We start from the raw sequence: 19,708 nt of genomic DNA, 5'->3' as shown, positions 1-19,708 counted from the left end.
TAGGGTTTGACCTTTGACCTCGTTTCTCCTGAAATAATCTCCATTGTTCTGTTTCCATCCTGGATGATTAGATTGTTCCCTCCAGGCCCCCAAACATCCAGCAGCTCTCTGGTCCATCTCTCATCCACCAGCAGCTGCAGAGTAATCTGAGTACAGAGTAATCTGAGTATTTCTGGAGATGACAGAGGTCTGACTGCTGGAAGCCTGAGATGTAGAGAGAGAAAGGAATGGTGAGAACCAGAACCTCAGGCCTCTGGACTGGACTGTCAAAGATATAGATCAGATAGATTAGATTATCTAATCGAATCCTTTAGATTAGAGTTATTGTCTGTTGGAGTTCCTGCAGAGCAGATCAGATGAACCTCAGGTGGATGATGGCGTCTCCGTCGCCATGGTGATAAGCAGATTGCAGGGGGTCCTGCTTCCTCAGGTCGGCCAGCAGGAGTCTCTCCAGGACCTCCATTATGGGAGTTGTCATGGCAACAGGTCTATAGTTGTTGGTAACTGATGGTACCAGAACCAGGCAGGATGTTTTCCACAGCAACAGAACCTTCGTCGGGTCAGGCTGAGGATAGGGTTAGAATCCCACAGAGCTGCTCTGCTGGACTCTGTGGGAGCCCAGGTCCAGATGGTTCTGCTTCTGTCTCTCCAGCTGCCTCTTCACTTCTAGAGACAGAACAGTGGGAGGTGGAGGGAGCAGCTCGTCATCTGGTTGTGGCAGCAGAAGAGTCCATGACTGAGGAGGAAGATGAAGCTTCTGAGCTGGGAAACATTCAGACCAGTTTAACCAGTTCATCTGAGGTTTGACAGGAAGCTGTGGGGGAGGAGGATGAGATGTCTGTCAGGTTGGGGACAGGAGAGGATGATGATGATGATGATGATCTTGTTCCTGCACCGAACCTGTTGTTTTGCTCCTCTGCATGTCATGTTATGGTTTGTTGATGGTGAGGATGGACGCGGTGAGATTCAGGGTGACGTGGAGAAAAGAGTTTCTTGTAGTCCTCAAGGTTCTCAACAACAGGAAACATAGGTGAAGGACGAGACATGAACACAGACTCAGGAAGGGGAAGAAAGACGAGAATTCGTGAGGTTTAATACACAAGAGAACAATCAGGGGAACAAGAGACAGCTGGAACCAATTGACGAATAGACGAGACAACACAGAGACTAAATTAAAGATAGTCCCTGTAAAGACACAAAAAGACACAAAAACCCAAATCCTCACATTACAATTTATTCTCCAGATTCTTCCTGTTCTTCTGTCTCTAATCTGGAATGGAGCTGCTTCTGTTTCCTCGTCTCGTTCCCAGAAGGCTCTTTGGTTCCTTCAGGTCCCTGCTGATCCAGGGTTTGTCGTTCAGGAAGCTTCTCTCTGCTGCCGTCCACACAGACCTTCATGTCAGTCATGGCTCTGATGTCATCTCCATGAGGCTGGCAGAGAGCGATCCAATCAGTTGCTTCAAAACAACCCTGGAGGGATTTGTGTTTCATCCATTTTCACTGGACACTTTGGGAGAGAAACAGGCCCACAGCCTCACAGATCCGCCACTGTACTTAACAGAAGGCATGGAGTTCTTTTTTACAGTTTCATCTGACCAAAGTTAAAGTCTCAGTACCATTTACCAAAAGTGCCATTTTTTATGATAGTAGAACAGAAAAGAAAACTAGCTGTCATGTTGCTAGCATCTCTCAACAAATTGTTTGTTTTCACTGAGCATGTTGCTATATTTTAGCAATTTTAGGATTCCTTCATCTTTCTGACAGATGTTTGGTAAATTTTTATTTCTGAAGGCTTCATGTTCTCCTCATTTAAGGCGAACAAAGACATCGGGCGCTGATTGTTCTTGTGTTATGAAAGCAGTGATGGATGACAGGAGCTGCTCCTCAGTGTTCAACTGTGTTGGTGTTGGAAGGCATGAAAAGGATGAGTCACTGCCGGATCATCGCGCTCTCTGTTCTGCCTGCCGATATAGAAACACTTGGTGTTCGCAGGTTTGAGTGAAATAGAAAAAAAGCGTCTCTGTCCGTTTGCAGCTGCTGCTGTGAAGTTTTCAGTTCACTTTGGTTCTTTAATAACTAAATTTAAGCTTCAGCACAGTTAGAAAGTCAAATTGTAATGTTGAGGTTCTGTTTTTAAGAAAAAATAATTATACGATGCAGTCGGACTAAACAGAAACCAGTAGGGGGCGCTGCAGATAGCAAAAGGTATTTCATAGATTTCTTTACAGAATTTAAAAACTGCCACTTGAGGAGTTCTGGGTCACAAAGGATTTTTGTTCAATCTTAAATGCAAAATGTTTATAATGTTGTATGGTTTTATAAGCAAATTGCTTTTTTTGAGTTATTAAAAAAGCCAGTTAACATTTAATAGATTACTAAATTAGATGACGAATAATTGATCAATAATTGATTGTTCATAATAAATCCGATTTCTTCAGTTTTAAAAACTGAATTTTAAAAATATTATAGCAGAAGAAGGGAAGAAGTTCCTGTGACCTGGTTTTATGAATGAAAATGAAATCAACATTTATATAAGTTCATATAGATTCTTATTCTATTGAATGAATGAATTGACTTTATTATGGAAATTAATATTTCAGTGCAGAATCAAAAACAAACAAACAGATGAAACCTGGGTAGATGGGTTCCTGAAGCTGCAGCTTTTCGTTAGGATTGGAGAGAATCACAGTATTGAGAGATTTTCTCCAGATCATCCAGGAATCTCTGTCTCCCGTCCTGGACGGCGTTACGGCGCCGGCTCTCTCCTTGTGAAGACAAAGTCCTGAGGAGATGAAGAACAGCCTGAGAGGAACAGAGTTGGCTGCAGAGCTCAGCCTGGATCGTAAAGATGGAGACGGTCAGTCCAGTGATGTTTAGTGGATAATTAAGGATCGTAGAGAAAAGCTGCAAGAGAAACCAGTGCTGGGAGAGTTCAAGTATCCCTTCAATCAGATAAAATGCTGCTTAGCTTGAAATTGCTATTTGTCTTCATGCTGTGAGGAAATCTAGCTATTTCTAAAACCTGAGTGTTCTTGACTTGAGTTTTTTGAAGTGCAGCTCTAAAAACATCCACTCTGCTCTCTGTGCCGTTGGAGGACGACTAAAAATAGTCGCTGATTCTGGAAAGGCTCGTCTGTTAAACTGTGGGATGTTTTGGCACGAAGCGCCGCTTGTCTGTTAACACTTTGACTTTCTGCACAGCGTTTTGTTTTCTCTCCTTTACAGACTGAATTTTATCAGTTCCCACTTTAAATTTGCTAACCTGTCAGATTTACTTAAATAGGTTCAGCTGTTAGTAGGGCTGCAATTAATCGATTATTCTGACGATTAATCGATCAGTCAATCAGATAGAAAACCTAGACTTTCTGGAGAATTTTTGTTAAGCATTTTTATACAATAGACTGTTTATTTTCAATAATAGATGCAAATACACAGAAACTAAATTCTTCTTATAAAATGAGAAAACAAACATTTTTAGCCAAAGATGCAACAGCAGCGTTCCTTTAGTGAACGTCTGATTATTTGTAGCAAAGGATGAATTTGCAGCTAAAAATCCTTCAAACATCAAGAAAAGAAAAACTCTGATCTTTCTGCTGAACATCAATTCAGACCCTAAATGATAACAGATTATTAGACAAAAACTTTGAGATTTCATCCAGAATTTGAACCAGGTGAAGCAAAAACAGCCACTTGAGTTCTGGGTGGAAAATATCCAGAGACTGAAAAGGTTTTCTTTGATCATAAATGTAAATTATTGTATTTTTTCAACAGTTTTGACTTAATTACTGCTGATTGTGGTGTTCTTTCAGCAAACAACATTTTAGAGTCTTTACTCCAGTTAATGAATAATCAATTATTAAATCAGATTATTTTAATTGATTAATCTTGATGAAACCAATTAATCATTTCAGCCATTGTTGCTGGTTGATTTTTTATCTTTTCTGAGTTTTTACACAAAAACAAAAAAAATTTCCATGTTAAACAAAAACACAGCTATCTTTTGAAAAGCTCAAAACTTACAAAGGTTTTATGACATCCCTCAAGATTTATTCAACGTTTATTCCAAATCACGTTTTTCTTATTTGATTTCAATATTCAACAATTGAACAAGAAAGAAATAAAAGCTACATATTTTGTGGCAGTGTTGTTGACAGCTGGAGTTAATTCAGACTTTCCAGGCACCTTCAAAATGTCTTGAATTCATTTTGAAAAGTAAGTTGACCTTTTAGTATATAAATCTCAGGTGTTACATTTTGTCTTGACAGAAATATTTCATCTTGTATATTTGATGGGAGTTTTTCTGCTGGACTTTTAGTCAGTCAAAAGTTCGAGTTGCACTCAGATGTTTTTATTTCACTCTGGAGGAAATGTGACCAAAACTTTGTTCTAATCTCAAAAAAACACAGTTTTGCAATTTTGTTGTTTCCATTAAATAAGAAACACAATTAACATTAAAGTCCTGTGTAAATGAGATTGTTCACCTAATAAGTGGTTAAAAACCATTCTGCACCGTCACCCTGAAGCTACTTCCTGTCTTTGTTTATCAAGGTTTGTTTGTCACTCGTCTGATGCAAAATGTTCACCAAACGCCAAAACTTTTGATTGTAAAACGAGAGTTTTTCAAAGTTGGGCTGTTTCCATTAAGCTAATTTCTTTCTGAAATGTCAAATTGCTCAACAATATGGTCAATAGAAAGCAAGCCTGAGTTATGTTCAGTAAATTTGTGCGCCGCCTCCCATCTCAGGCTGGTCGAAACTGGATGTGCTTGTGAACAACATGGCTGCCGCTTTTGGTGAGTCCGATGTTTTGGTTTGACCAGCATCCATAAGAAATAGACATGCAGAAAACAGAAATCGAACTCCTCGAGATCTTTCATCGCCTCTGCAATGAGGTCGGTGAAGATGCTGATGCTGTCCATCGTCGTTCACTGGAGCTTTATCTGTTGCTGCTTACTGGGCCAATGCGGTTGGTCCGCTTTGCTTTGGTCCGCCAGGGGAAGTGCTCACCTCACCTCCCAGGAGTTTAAGCAGGAAGTCCGACACAGAGGTGGTAGGAGAACCTTTTCGGTTTTGTCTGGCAATCCATCAAACGGCTGCCTGAATCAAACGCCTTGACACCTTTCCTCCAAGTTTCCTGTTGATAAGTAAGAAAATAAAAACTGCAACTGCCAGTGAAAAGTCATTTTACCCGTCATTTTTATTTTTGGACCAGTTAAAGAAAAGTGTTGATAAATTGTCTGGAAAGAAGTAAATCTCCAGCATCAAAGGTTGGGAATATCTAACACGTTTTTTGCTGCCGGCTTTTCTCCTTGATTTATTTGTCTTCAGCTCAGAACAGAAGCTGATTCTGAAGGTTGATCCTGAACCTTTAAGCTCTGAACACGCCGGCGTTTGGCTTTCTGGATTTCAAACTCTCATCCAAACTGGAATGTAAATATTGTAGCATATTTTAGTAATGCCGGCTTTGGGCTTTAGTAGCTGGAATAAAAGTAGATTTAAAGAGTATTTGCTCCATTATCCTGGAAAAATCAGTCATCATGTTGTTTCTGCTAACAAATGGCAGCAGGACTTTCACCTTGTTTTCATATTTCCACTTCAGGCAGAAGCTGATTTTGTTTTGAATGTTCCCAGAATGCAACATTCATCATTCTAGGGAAATTTTCTGTCTAAAAAATAAAATGTTTTTCAACACATGTGGGTCAGAAGAGGATGGGATGTTTCTATGGACAGGATGAGGATCTTCATCATGATGATGATGATCCTGAGCCTGTCTGAATGTCTTCAGCTCTTTTGCTCCTTCCAGGCTTCCGTCCATCTGATCGTCCTTTTGCTCGCAGCCTGAGATCTTCTTCCTTCCTGTCCGTCTCTCATTTTCTTCCTCTGCAGTTTCTTCTCCAGATTCTTCCTGTTCTTCTTCTTCTTTCTGTCTCTAATCTGGACTTTAGCTGCTTCTGTTTCCTCCTCAGTGACTCTCTGTCTCGTTCTTTTTTTTTTGTCAATGTTGCTGCATGAGCAGCAATTTCACAACAAAGGTGTTAATGCAGCAAGCTACTGATAATCTAGCTAGCTGAATCAGATTGTTCACTATTAAAATTGATTGAAAATTTTAAGTTATTTAACAAATACAACAAAGTGGATTGACTGGAAACATATAGTTTTTTTCAGCTACAGACTTGAAAGAAGAGTTGAAAAGATAAACTTCATTTTTCATAATTCGCCTTGATTTCATTTATTTTTTTAACAATCTCATAATTTTATATTGTTAACATAGAAGGATTTGTTTTGAAGGTGTAAATCGTTCACATTCCTTCAAGTTTAACAAAGAAAATCCAGATTTCATCTGGTCATAAAGCCAAAGGTCATAAATCTCAGTCGGACTCTTGAAGTTTTACCAACATTCTGTGTTTCTCTAAATTCCTACAACTTGATTTTCTCCAAATTGCTGCAAATGAGGGAATAAAAAACAAGGAATGATGGAGAAACATGGAGCCTTTATAGGAGAAATGTGAGCGTCTGCTGGCTTTAGTAAAGCATCTTACGTAACAGCAGACGGCGCCGTTCCACATGAGAGCCTGGTTATGTCACTTTTACCTGAACATGTTTTCTGCTTCCACTCCACTGGCCTGCTGTGTTTCACTGCGGCTTTCAAGACAAACGGACTGTAATGAAGTGAATGTTTCTTGGTCAGGAAGCATCGAATGAAACGACCTTGTCAGTTCAGATGCTTTGCCGTATTGTGGTGTTTAGTGACTGGGGTACAGCATCCTGCGCCACAAAATAAGCTAAAACAAAGTTGCTTTGCAGCATTATGTCGACGACCAAAGGAAAAAGTCTGAATCAGTGGGAACAAATCTAATGCAACGTAAATAAAACTTTTTCAAACAGATTTGAAATAAATAGTCAAGAATAGCAAGATGCTGAGTTTCAACAAAAGGCCTTCAGTTAGTGATTAATCAGTTGATACGGATTACTTGAATATTGCATTAATCATTTCAGCTATAAACATTTTTTTCCCAATCCCTTTTTAAACGTTTCATTCTGATGAAATTCATCATTTCTTCATCTTGCTGTTTTTTAAAATAAATCATAACAGTGCTTTAATCTAAAATAAATTGCAGAAATATAAAGCAAGTTATTCTAAAAGTCTAAATGTTTAGAAGTACCAAAAACTTCATTCCAGCTGAGAAATCACTTCCTTCATGTTTCATCGTTTCAAATCTTTAGACAAAAGCATCAGCCACAGACTTTGTCTACTCTTTATGTTTACATTTATGTATATATATATTCATATATATATACATTATTCACCAGTTACAGTACACATATTTCTATACTACAGAAACACAGATAGTACAGGTACTCAACAGGTGTTTTCCTGTTTTCTTCTTCACTTAACCTGCATGTTGAAGCAGAACCAATCATGGGGTTTGTCTTCAGGCCTGGAGGACAAGAATGTGGGGTTAACCTCTGACCCCTGTCAGCTGATTCGCTCTGCAGCAAACTAGCAAATGTCCGGAACGTCTGCCAGCTAAACTTTCACTTTTTCCATCTGACAGCAGCAGATTGGCTCTGTTTGCTGCATCTTTCTGTAATTATGGCGTTTTATTGCATCCTTCAGCAGAAGACAAACCCACAGAGAGCCTTTACTTATTTTAAATGAAACGTCTTATTGCTTACAAAGAAGAACAAAACCTGCTTGTGTAAATGGACACAGAGTCATGATGGGGCCCAACAGTCGGACACAAACGAAGCAGAGCTGAACTTCTGCCCGATTCTTTTATTGCTTATTCAGGGCATTTCCGGCAACACTGTCAACGGATTTCAATGTCTTTTATCGATGATCAGAGTTTACATTTTTATTTACCGCCTGCAACAGTCTGACGGCCACTAAGCAGAAAAAAAGGAGGAAACTGCTGCCAAAAAAACTCAGAAAGTTTGAGATTGAGCTCAGAAATGTTCTAACAAATCAAGGAAATTCCTGAGCTGCAAGTCAAAAATTTGCTAGAAAAAACTCAGAAATTTAGAGATAAATCTCTGGCATTTTCTAGAAAAAAATGAAAAATTTCAGAGTTTCAAAAGTTGAAAATGACTGACTCAAATTTTGGGAATGGTTTTCTAACAAATATTTAACTTTTGGAGCTCAGAAATGTTCTTGTTTTTTCTAGAAAATTTTTAGATTAACAAATTTTTTGCTGAAATTTACTACGACTTTTCTGTTGACAATTTTACACTGAGACTCCGGATCATGTTTAAGTCTTTGAAATATGAAATCTTGTTTTAATAACAAATCTTTCTTTGATTTTACATCAAATCTCTCTTTTCCACTGATGCTTTTTGGTTCCTGTTGGAACACATTTCCTGTCCAGACAGGAAATACAATCCAAGAGCTCCGAAAACCAGGAAAGGATCCAGACCTTCAGAGGTACTGAACACGTTACGGTCCGTTTTACATCATCTGATCAATAAATTCGATTGGAACTGATCAATAAACTACTGTTTTAACAACAGAGTGACTTATTTTATAGGCGACTTTTTACCCATACACTTGTAAAGTTAGGAAAGGCCAGCGCTAGAACCAGCTGAGCAAATGTGCTGCAGCTCCGCCGGGGTTGCTGGGTAACGGCGCTGTAGCCGTGGAACGTGACTTAACAAATGGAAGGTTTTTGAAATGCGTCGTTTTCCAAACACCAAAAAATGTCCGTGTGTTTTCTTGATTTGTTTGATATTTTTAAATATTTGTTTTGTTTTCAGAATCAGTTTCTGACCCAAATGGAAATACAGAAGCATAAATTCACAAAAATGTGAATTTTGCAGAACAGGCCCCTTTGTTTCTTTTCATTTTGAAGATTACGGCTTACAGTTGATGAAAACCTTTTTTTTTATGTGAATATTATCTAAAAGAAATTGAAGGATTATTTCAGAAATGTGGGCCTGCTGTAAATGATGTCCTCAATACTTGGTTGGGGCTCCTTTTGCATGAAGGACGTCCTCAATGAAATGTGGTTTTAATAACTTGAAATATATCACTCTGTCATATATGTTATATAAAATATAGATTTCACTTTTGAACTTGAATCACTGAAGAAATATTTTTATTTGATTACATTTGAATTCTGTTAGATGAATGTAAGTTTGCATGTTCTTCCTTTTTGATGCATCTGATACACAGTGGGAAATGACCACAATAAAATTTCCTAATTATGACACCAAATTAAACAGATTTATTCTCTTTATTGGTTTTTAATTTAAAAACTCAGAAATTTAAATGCCTTCATACTATAAGTTTAAAAAATGTAAAAGTTATGGATTTTAAATGCTGTGCTCCAAAACAAGGCAGTTGGAAACCAGAAACTTTAATTAATTTCTGTTTAATATTATTATTGGATTTTGTTTGGACTTTTGCAATAAGACATAAAGTACAGGGTCATTCAAACATTTACTAGTTTTAAGCAATCACATTGGATAAAAACTGCTGAAAATATTTCATTTGTGGTTCAACAGTTGAGACTGAAACTCCACAGCAGGTCCTTGATGTTCCTGTTTTTCTAATGTGTTACGTTCTAATAAACTGAGGTGACATCTTGCTTGCTTTCATTTGAACTGGGAATATAAACATTTTGACTGAAGAGCTTTGGGTAAATTACATATTTATCTCTATTACTGTTTATATCTGGGTGGGAAAGCGGCTAAGCTACGACAGATCGACGCTAAAAACGAAAACTTCATCTCCGTTTCTCTGTGCGCTAAAATTGAACATTTCAGATCGAGTCACAGCTGCTGAGTCTTGAGGATTAAAAGAAATTTATAATAAAGTTTTGGGTGTGTACCGTCCTCTGGATCCACGTTCAAAATAAACACACACATCTACGTACATGAATAGAATAAAGAACAATTTTTCAGTTTGCCTGCATGCTTCAGGCATTTAGACAAATAACGTGACGTTGCTCCAACAGGAGAATCAAATGGCTTTGACTTTTCTTTCTCAACACTTCTCCAGTGGAATCAGAGGAACCAGTGAAACCAGAGGAACCAGTGGAACCAGAGGAACCAGTGGAACCAGTGGAACCAGAGGAACCAGTGGAACCAGTGGAACCAGAGGAACCAGTGGAACCAGAGGAACCAGTGGAATCAGTGGAACCAGAGGAACCAGTGGCTTTACTGCTAACCCAGTTCTTCCCAGCAGTAAAGCCTCAGAGGCTCAGATTTGGTGATAAAACATTTGGCATCAACTGAAGGGAAATTCTAGTTCTGATGTCAACAGTTCATGTGAAAACAGCCACTTTGCTGAAGATGTAAATAAAAGGAAAAACAAAAAAAATCATCTTGTTTTCCTTCTCAACTCAAAATGATTGGAAAAAAGTGGAAGGAATGTATTTTAAAAAACCACTTTGTGAATAATAAAATATTAATTTGTTGGCAGTTTGGTCCCTTTAACCACTTGAAATGACGGTGATGCAGCTTGACATGAGCTTCTATTTATTTAGATTAGTTTTAAAGGTCTAAATCTTTTAATATTGGTTTGGCTTTCAAACTAAATGGAAATAGATAAATAAACTCTACTTTGTCTAAATGTAATCAAACAGTGAATAACAGTAATAATACGACAGAAAATATCCCTATTTTGACTTTAACCTCCCTAAAATGTGCCAATAAAATATTATTTTTGTACCTCATTTTTGGAAACTTCAGCTCAATAAAGAACTGAACTGGTTTCAGAGAGAAAACGGTGAGACTCTGTTCTCATGACGGCCTGATTTAGGGTTATTAATACAGTATATATTTACTAATTTTATGTGTAATATAAAGTGCGTTTGGTACATTTATGTACGAATAATTTCCAAAGCGTAGGTTTTTAAAACAAATCCATTACATTAGTAGCATTTCTTTATTTGCTAGCGTTACCTGATTAGCAGCAATCTGGGATTTATTTTATTTGTGGTTCTGAAAAATCAGATATGCGTTAGTTTACATTTTGCTATGAACAATATATGATAAACTTTTTTTATTTAGAATAAATCCTTTTTGTTACATCAGATGGAAGACAGCAGTCCTGCCAGCTCTGGTTGTTTGCTAAACTAGAAAAGCTTGTTAAACTCTTTAAGCCTAAATAAATTGGCAATGTTACCAAAAACTGCAACATTTAACATGTAAATACTTTACAGATAAAAGCTCATTGATTTTCTCATATCTTCTCCTGTCTTTATGAACTATGGTTACTAAAACATCTCAACAAGTGGCTACAGTTTCATTCTTTGAAAAATTACGCAAATGATTTTCTCAGCATTTGCATAAAGTTTTGTGCAATCTGATGGAAAACTGAGAAACGGTCTAAATATGAAAGAGCTGCAGCGTCCCGTCCGGACCCGGACGTCCCGAACCCGGATGTCTCGAACCCGGACGTCCCGGCGGGACACTTTTTCCAGCTGCTGCTTTCCAAGGCGTTTAAATCCAAGACTTTACTGACCCATACATTTGTCTCTCATACAGGTTTTATTTACATCATTCCTTGATTGACCAACATCTTTAAGTTTAACAAAGTTAGAAGAAAATCCCTTTCTGTGAATTTCAGTATGATGGACAAGCTTGATGTTAGCTTCAACAGAAATAGGTTTTCGAACTGAGCTAAGCTAAACAGCTGCAGGTTGGACTTTCATATTTATCAGTGGTTTTAAATTTCCCTTTTAGTTATTAAACTTTTGTCAAACTTCCCAGCACTTTTCTTTTAGATTCATTAATCTTGCAATAAATAATCCAGATTGAGGAAAGTCTGCCGCTTTCCTACTAATATTAATTTGATCAAGCCTTTGAAGAATATCTGAGTTTTTAGTTAAAGCAAATAGGTAAAACTATGAGACTATTAAAAATATATGCATATATCTCAATATTCTTCCACCTAAAAGTCCATTAACCCCAGAGGACATCCCATCTGGACTGTATGAGGCATTTATTCAGGTAAGTGAAATCTAATCTTTCATAATCCGACAGTTAATGCTTTTAAGAGTAGACAAATTGTTGCAGGATAATTGCTGGGTCACTGACTGAATGGTGCGGCAGAACAGCGTCTACAGCCTCATATGAAAGCAAATCATCCAGAGAGAAGCAGGATCAGCCATTAGCGTCATTTAGCATCCACCTCCCAGAAACAGGATATTTTTCACTCTGTATTCATAAGAAAGGAGCAAAATCACAGAATATTTCTCTTTCCAGGGTGGACAGAAAGATTTGGTCCAATATCTGTTAGTGGCAATGAAGGAAAATATTAATCAGAATGTAAAGTGCCAGCAGACGTTATTCACACCTCTTTGTATTCTCCATGTTTTTGAACTTGGAAACTTTTTCTAAAACCTATTTGAAGAAAAAATGGAACTAAAATCGGCCATAAAGAGGAAAAATATATATATTCGGACATTTATAAAGACATTTTCCTACCAAGCATTTGGGACATACTAATAAAAAATAAAAAAGACAAAATTACAGGAATAAACTATAAAATCATGAGAATAGAGTCAAAATAATACAAGGATAAATTGACAGTAAAACAAGAGTGATAAGAGAACGATTGGGAATAATCAAACCAGAATAAAGTCGTAATACTCTGACATTATTCTACTAATTTAATAGTTTTATTTTCTAGTATTCTGTTGTACAAATTAAACATTATAGGTGCATAAGTATTCATACACTTTTGTACTCAGAGTTGAGCTAAAGTGCATCTGGTTTAATGAGAGCAGAAAGTGAAACTCGCCCAAGTCGACTTTTTGTTTGATAAATTGTCCAAATTGATTATTTTGACTTTTTCTTCTAATCTGGATTTATTTGGCTCAAACAGTGACGTTGAATTTTTTTTTGGTTGCAGCAGATTAGTAAAACTTCAGCACTTCCTGTATAAAAGCACAGCGCTTCCTCCCTGGACGGGTCAGGAGCTGGAGTCGCTAGCGTTGCCATGGCGACCGGTGACCATTGATCAATACACAACTTTACAAATCTGTGATTTATTTGCAATATTGACAGAGTGGAACAGCTCAGACTGGCTGCAGTGCTGAGGAAGATGGAGGAGCCAACGGCAGCTAACTGCGGCTAATGACAGCTAACTGTGGCTAACAGCAGCTAATGACAGCTAACTGTGGCTAACAGCAACTAATGACAGCTAACAGTGGCTAATGACAGCTAACTGTGGCTAATGGCGGCCTCGCTGCTGGCTCAGGACTGTCGCCAATAAAACCTCCAACACTGAGGTTAGGCTGGATTTATCACTCGCTAGTTTTGAAAAAAGTCAGTTGTCTGAAAAATGGATCAATTTAGCGACACAGTGGACGAGTCGACACCAGTTATTGCTGCGTTCTGATCGCAGCCCCTCCCTCACGTGTCTCTTGGCTCCGCCCACTTTGCTGGCCAGGGGCGGGGCTTGGCTTTGGGAGTGGGTTCGTTACGCTTCAGGTCAAAGTGCAGATTGGATGTTGTCATTCGATCGTCAAGCGAATTTTGAGGAAAGTTTTAAAAGTTTGCAAAAGAGAAAATGTTACTGTTGCGTGTTTCTGGCTAGAAGCGAATCCAGACTCATTTCGTCTGATGTTGACGTTTGCATGATCGTAAAAAACATCAAAATTCACTCCTCTGACCGATTACGACTTGTTAAAAAGACACTAACCATGTTTCCTCCAGGCGACATGTAAAAATCTGAAGAGATTTTCACTGTTTTACTGCAACAGCCTTCTTTATTTAAGAGAACAGATTTTGGTTTTAATGAGGGTTTGGGTTTTTTCATCTTGCTAAAATGAGGAAGATTTCTTGGACCGAGGAAAGTTTCTCCCTGCAACATGTAGAGATGCGAATACTTCCTGGATTTGTTGTGTTTTTGTGAAAGTGTCTACAATGAAAAAGTCGTCGCCATGGTTACAATATGCAAGTCTTTAAAAACGTACGAGTGTGGTGAGATACACTAAATTATTACATTACTGAATGCCAAACAAAATGAGTTAACATGAGCTGCTGTGAGAGAGAAGTTCAGGAAATAACTTCTCTCTACGGAGGCACAGAAATAAATGAATGGAAGTTAATATTTCTAATCACTTGAGGCGTTCACAGCCCAAAACAGAACTAAACTCTAACTAAACTAATAGCAGGTGTTGGAGTCCAGGAGACCGATTTCACAATTTACTTGAAATTTCTGTTTCTTTTTCCTGAAGTGAGACAGCTCCGACTTTATTTGTGTTGTCTGCAGTAACCGCTCTGCTCCACATGCAGGTAGAACTACAGTGGCTTTTTTAAAACATTTAAGTCACATTCAACCTGTGAAAACATCCGACTGTCCAGCATTTGGAGCTCTGGCTTCATACCGGCTGGTCAGAGGTCACAGAGAGGATGTTTGGGTCTAAAGCGGCAGCAGGTTAGTGTTCAGCTTACAGTGAGAAACGTTTCGGACAGAGTAGCGGTCCTCTAACATCCACTGATTATCACAGAATGACTGCAGGAGCCACAACTACTTACTATCAAAGAAATATGTGGTTGAAGGCAAAGGGGAGAAGTGAAGAACCACGGAAACGGTTTGGTTTGGCTGAACCTTCAGACAGACTGGAGTCTCTGCAGGTGAAGCAGCGTTTCCAAAGCAATGCGTTTCTCAAGAGCCACACCTGATTAGACCAAATTAACATCTGTCACTAGATTTTCTTTTTAAATGTTGCTAGCTGACGTCTTTGGCATCAAACTGTCCTTTATTTTCTTAGTTACGCAGGCTTGCTGTTGTAACCCAGAAAAGACTTTGGGATTAGTTACAGTTTAAGCACTTTGATGGGGTAATGGCGGACATTTTGTGTTAGCATTAGCGCCGTTAGTTGCGTCTACATAGCGCCTTCTCTTAACAGAGAAAGTCTGCTTACATTTCAAAATAAGAGCTTCTGTTTTAGTAGCAAACAGGAGCCATTTTTCAGGCGTTTATAAGTAGGTAGGGATGAATGTTGATACTTTAAAACAAAAACCGTTTTAGTTCCTGAAATAATGTGATACTAAGAAAAATAGTTCAAAACAAAACAATTTTAAATACATCACTCAAAAATTGTAACTTATTCTGAAAAAGTTGAACCCTCAGCTTCTTATTTTGTTGCTCAACTTTTTAATAATGATGATAATTTTGGACACATTTCTGCAGTGGGATCTGGCCAATCAGAGTTTGCTCTTGAGAGACAGCGTCACTCAGAAACGCCACATGGGGTCAGCAGAGGGCTCCGCCTCCCTTCAGATGGTGGCATCATAGGGCCGGTGAGGCACTGCCACTCCAGGCCTCCTGGGGGCGGAACTCTGCGTGTGGCCCGACGGTATCAGACCCAGCAGCTCTTTGGATCTGCTCGGCCACCTCCGACCCGATCGGCGGCTGACGCGGCTTCGCCTGGACGCTTGGCCTAAAAGCGCGGCCGTTTGGGGCCACAGTGGGTCCGTGAAGCCGGCGGCGCCGGGCTGCTGGAACGGGAAGCGCGGCCTGCGTCTCAGGGGGCGCGCTCCCCGGTAGCTGCTGGGGCTGATGTGGCTCTCCAGCGACGGCCCCAGCAAGCTGAGGCTGGTTCTGTCCGTAAATGAGTCCGTCCGGTCTTCGTAGGCGAGGTCCGCTGGAGCCGAGCACTGCTGCAGCGGCCAGCCGCCGCGGCTTTTTCCTCCCACGTCTGCGGCGCTGCCTCCCTCGCCTCCGTCTCGCTCTACTCTCATTGCTTCATCTTCTTCCTCCTCTTCTTCCTGCTCCTCCTCCTCCACCTCGGTGACCTCCTCCTCCTCCACCGGCTCCTCCGCCCCGCCCTCCTCTTCGTCCTCCGTGCTGGCGGGCGGCGGGGAGCGTGGGTCGCGCAGGAACACCACTATGACAGTTATGTTGTCGCTGGAGCCTGCGTCTCGGGCGGAGGCCACCAGCTTGTGGGCCACCATGGTGGTGTCGCCGGCGTTCTCCTGCAGATGGTCGCTGACGACACGCACCGCCTCCTCGGGACTCACCGTGTCCCAGAACCCGTCGCAGGCCAGGATCAGGTAGTCCTCTGAGCCATCCAATGGGAAGATGCCGTGGTCGGCGTCCCCACAGATGTACGGCTTGTGCTCAGAGTCGCCTGTCAAAACAATCAAGTTATATTATTGTCTAGAAGACTTTTTTGATTGCCTGACGCTTAACGCGTGTTAGGTCAAATAATCTGGTTTCCTGTTGACTTGCACTGAAATCTGGAGCCTCCATTTGTAATTATTAAACCATTAAAATAGACTTTTATTTGGAAAAGGTTCTGTGAACTCTATTTTGAAAGGCCAAAATGATCTCTTTTGTATACTGAGTTTAGAGCCATTACTGAAATAAAACCGGTTTTTGCGACAGGCTCCAATCACACAGCAGGTTTTCAGCTGAAATCCGATTTGTTATTTTGCTCGTTGACATCATTCAACACGATATTGTCGGCTGTAATCAGACTTCCACCTGCAGAAGAAGAACTCGGCCGTCTCACAGCAGCGCTCCACAACTAACTGCAACGGCTTTTTGTGCAACATTGACTGCAACTTCAGTTGAAAAGCAGGTTCAGTGTTGGCCTGGCGTTCATAATTTCATATTCCTAATTTTCACACATTGTTTACATCTGGCTTTTTCTTTATGACGCTTGTTTCACATCAACAACATAAAAAGTAAAATGACCAAACAGAAAATCTGGATTTCAGCTAGGCCTGTCACGATAAGCAATAAATCAATTAAAGGCACAAAGCTGAAAGTTATCGACCTCATTTGATCGTTTCTTCCTGCCTTTTTCTCGGTCTATTGATGACTCTGGATGAAAAAAGGCTCAACTCTGGTGCTCTGCACTGAGTGAACTGGGCATTTCCTTATTGCCCAGTTCACTCTACGCGATCTTAGAATTGTCGGCCGATCGTCGCCCCATTTTCAAAACCTGAGAGACACTAGCCGACAAAAATCGTAGGTGTATCGGGTTCGACCGGGCCATGTGTCCATCTGACTGCAGCCTTTGACACGGTGGACCATGATGTTTTACTTTCCCGTTTAGAGCATTATGTAGGTCTCAAAGGCACAGTCTTAGTGTGGCTTAGGTCGTATTTGACGGATAGGTCTTTCTGTGTTGACATAGATGATTTTAGATCATCGTCTGCTCCTTTATTGTGTGGAGTACCGCAGGGCTCGATACTTGGACCTCTTTTGTTTTCTTTATATTTGCTTCCCCTTGGGTCAATATTTAGGAAACATAATATTGCTTTTCATTGCTATGCGGATGATACACAAATTTATGTGCCTCTCAATCGTAAGGGAGTCAATACAGTACCAATTTTATTGGAGTGCCTTGATGACATAAAAACTTGGATGGCTCTGAATTTTTTGAATTTTAATGAAAGAAAGACGGAAGTTATTATTTTTGACCCTGGTACTACCTGCAAGTCCACTCCTGTGGATTTGGGTCCGCTATCACATTACGTAAAGCCATTTGTTACAAATTTGGGCTTTGTAATGGACTCGAATTTTAAGTTGGATAAACAAATCAGTGCCGTTGTGAAAACGAGCTTTTTCCATTTGAGGCGGCTTGCTAAGATTAGGAATATTGTACCAGTGGATCATTTTGAAATATTAATCCATGCTTTTATCACAACACGACTGGATTACTGTAACTCCTTATATGTGGGTGTCAGCCAGTCTTCTTTGTCCCGTCTTCAGCTGGTCCAGAATGCGGCTGCTCGGCTCTTAACTGGATCGCGGAAGAGAGAACATGTTACCCCGATTTTATATTCTCTGCACTGGCTGCCGGTACATTTCAGAGTGCATTTTAAGATTCTTTTATTTGTATTTAAATCTTTAAATGGCCTTGCTCCCTCCTATCTCTCTGAGCTGCTACATATACACTGTCCTCCTCGAGCTCTTAGATCAGCGAGCCAAATGAACCTGGAGGTGCCGAGGACTTCCAGGAGGCAGAGAGGAGACAGGGCGTTTGCTGTTGCAGCTCCCAAACTTTGGAATTCTTTACCTATGTTGGTAAAACAGGCCCCCTCTTTAGCAATTTTTAAATCTGCTCTTAAGACTTACCTTTTTCGGTTGGCCTTTGATTCAGTTTGAGATGCTGCTTTTCTGTATTTATCTGGGTATGTTTATGTATTATATAGAGTGTTTTATGTCACTGCATTGTTGGTTTTTATGTGTTTTAATTTTGATTTTTATTTGTTTAATCTTGTGATTGTACAGCACTTTGGTCAGTGGTACTGTTTTAAAGTGCTATATAAATAAACTTGCCTTGCCTTGCCTTGCCTTGCCATCCACACGGCAAGAGCAACACACCACAAGAACCGATTTCTCTCACCGACATTCAGATTTCAGACAGAAAATCCTGTCAAAACCCACTATATCACACATGAATTTAGAGTGAACAAACATGGAAGTAATAGCGATAGTTAGTGAGCTTATTTTAAGCGATCAAAGATGCAACAAAAAGAAAAACGGTTGGATAAGACTTCGATAGCAATTCCACTCTAATTGCTCTCCTGGTCATTTCTGTGGATATTTCTCTCACAAAATGTTGAATAAACATTAATGTTGTTTCCACATATCATCTCCACTGGACTTTGCGCCGTGTCAGCTGTTTGGGATTCCCCTCCGTGTTTCCCTTCAGAAAGCTGGGAGGAAGAGTTGGCTCCCTGTCACATTCAATGGGCTGCCTTCTTGCTCCCAGTCGGGGAAAAGCCCAAACGCTGCAGTGATTAACTGACTAAGACAATCCAACAGGTTGAATATGAATGATTTAGATCGGAGCGGCCACGACGCTCCACCGACTGGACCCGATCAGTGGGAACACACCACAGGAGGATGCAAGCGACAATCTTAGAACGTTGGTCGTTCAAAGATTGCAGTGAGGGGAAAATCTGGGCAAAAAAAATATCTTGTTTGAACTGGGATTGAAGGAGGAGTGAACTATTGGATAAGGGTATCAGATATCTGAATCTAATGATTATTGAAGGGTCAGATAGTTTACAGACTTCATAATCTGCACTCTTTTTTTATTTCCGCTTTGGTTTGATGTTGTTTAGTTTTTATTCAACTGTATTTTTTGTTAATGAGAGTCCATTTTATTTTTGGTTTTGGTTGTGTTGTTTAGCAGTCTCAGTGTTAGATGTTCTTTTGAAAATATAGTGTGTCTATTTTTGACAGGATGTCGCTTGCATTATTATGTCATTACCATTAAATCAGCTTAAAATGGTCTTCAAACAATATTATTGTTTATCGCAATAATTTTTGAGACAATCGCTCAGCAAAATTTGTTATCGTGACAGGCCTAATTTCAGTTTAACTGCAAATCTTTAAATCAAGTTTAGGGTTAGACTGAAGGCAGCAAAGTCTGCTACTGCTTCCTGCCAGTTTTCTTATTTGTACTTTGACATTTGAGGTGAAGAGTATTGCCTTCCCACAATGCACTGCAGGAACTTTACTGTACCTATTGCTCTGGAAACAGACAGACTCCCGTTGACTCTCCATGTGCCAAACCAAATCACACATCCTCCCAAAGCCTCGATCCTCTGCTTCTCGTCCTGCAAACAAAGAGATGCTCATCATCTGCAGAACGTCAATCTGCGATTTCTCCATCTGCCTCCTTATGCACTTAAAGGAACGGTCCACTCAAAACATTGATGTTTTTTGGGTTGGGGTCAAAGAGCGCTTCTGTTTCTGGACTGAAAACACAAAGTGCAATTTTTAAAATGGA

At 39.8% G+C, this 19,708-nt stretch overlaps 1 protein-coding gene across 1 annotated transcript in view; it reads right to left on the bottom strand.

The window, feature by feature from the left end:
* Positions 1-8,817: 8,817 nt before the first annotated feature.
* The window catches only part of ppm1e (protein phosphatase, Mg2+/Mn2+ dependent 1E), a 50,233-nt gene continuing 39,342 nt past the window's right edge, over positions 8,818-19,708 (bottom strand). Inside the window, exons 7-8 of the mRNA XM_023342038.1 lie at positions 19,442-19,535; positions 8,818-16,084 (exon numbers count right to left, since the gene is read on the bottom strand). Of these exons, the coding sequence (XP_023197806.1) occupies positions 15,231-16,084; positions 19,442-19,535 (948 nt within the window). The 3' untranslated portion in view covers positions 8,818-15,230. The remainder of the gene's footprint in view (positions 16,085-19,441; positions 19,536-19,708) is intronic.

This window comes from Xiphophorus maculatus, chromosome 11 (assembly GCF_002775205.1).
Source record: "Xiphophorus maculatus strain JP 163 A chromosome 11, X_maculatus-5.0-male, whole genome shotgun sequence".
NCBI lineage: Eukaryota > Metazoa > Chordata > Actinopteri > Cyprinodontiformes > Poeciliidae > Xiphophorus > Xiphophorus maculatus.
Note: the sequence above shows the minus strand (reverse complement) of the source record. Positions and strands in the feature narration are given on the sequence as shown.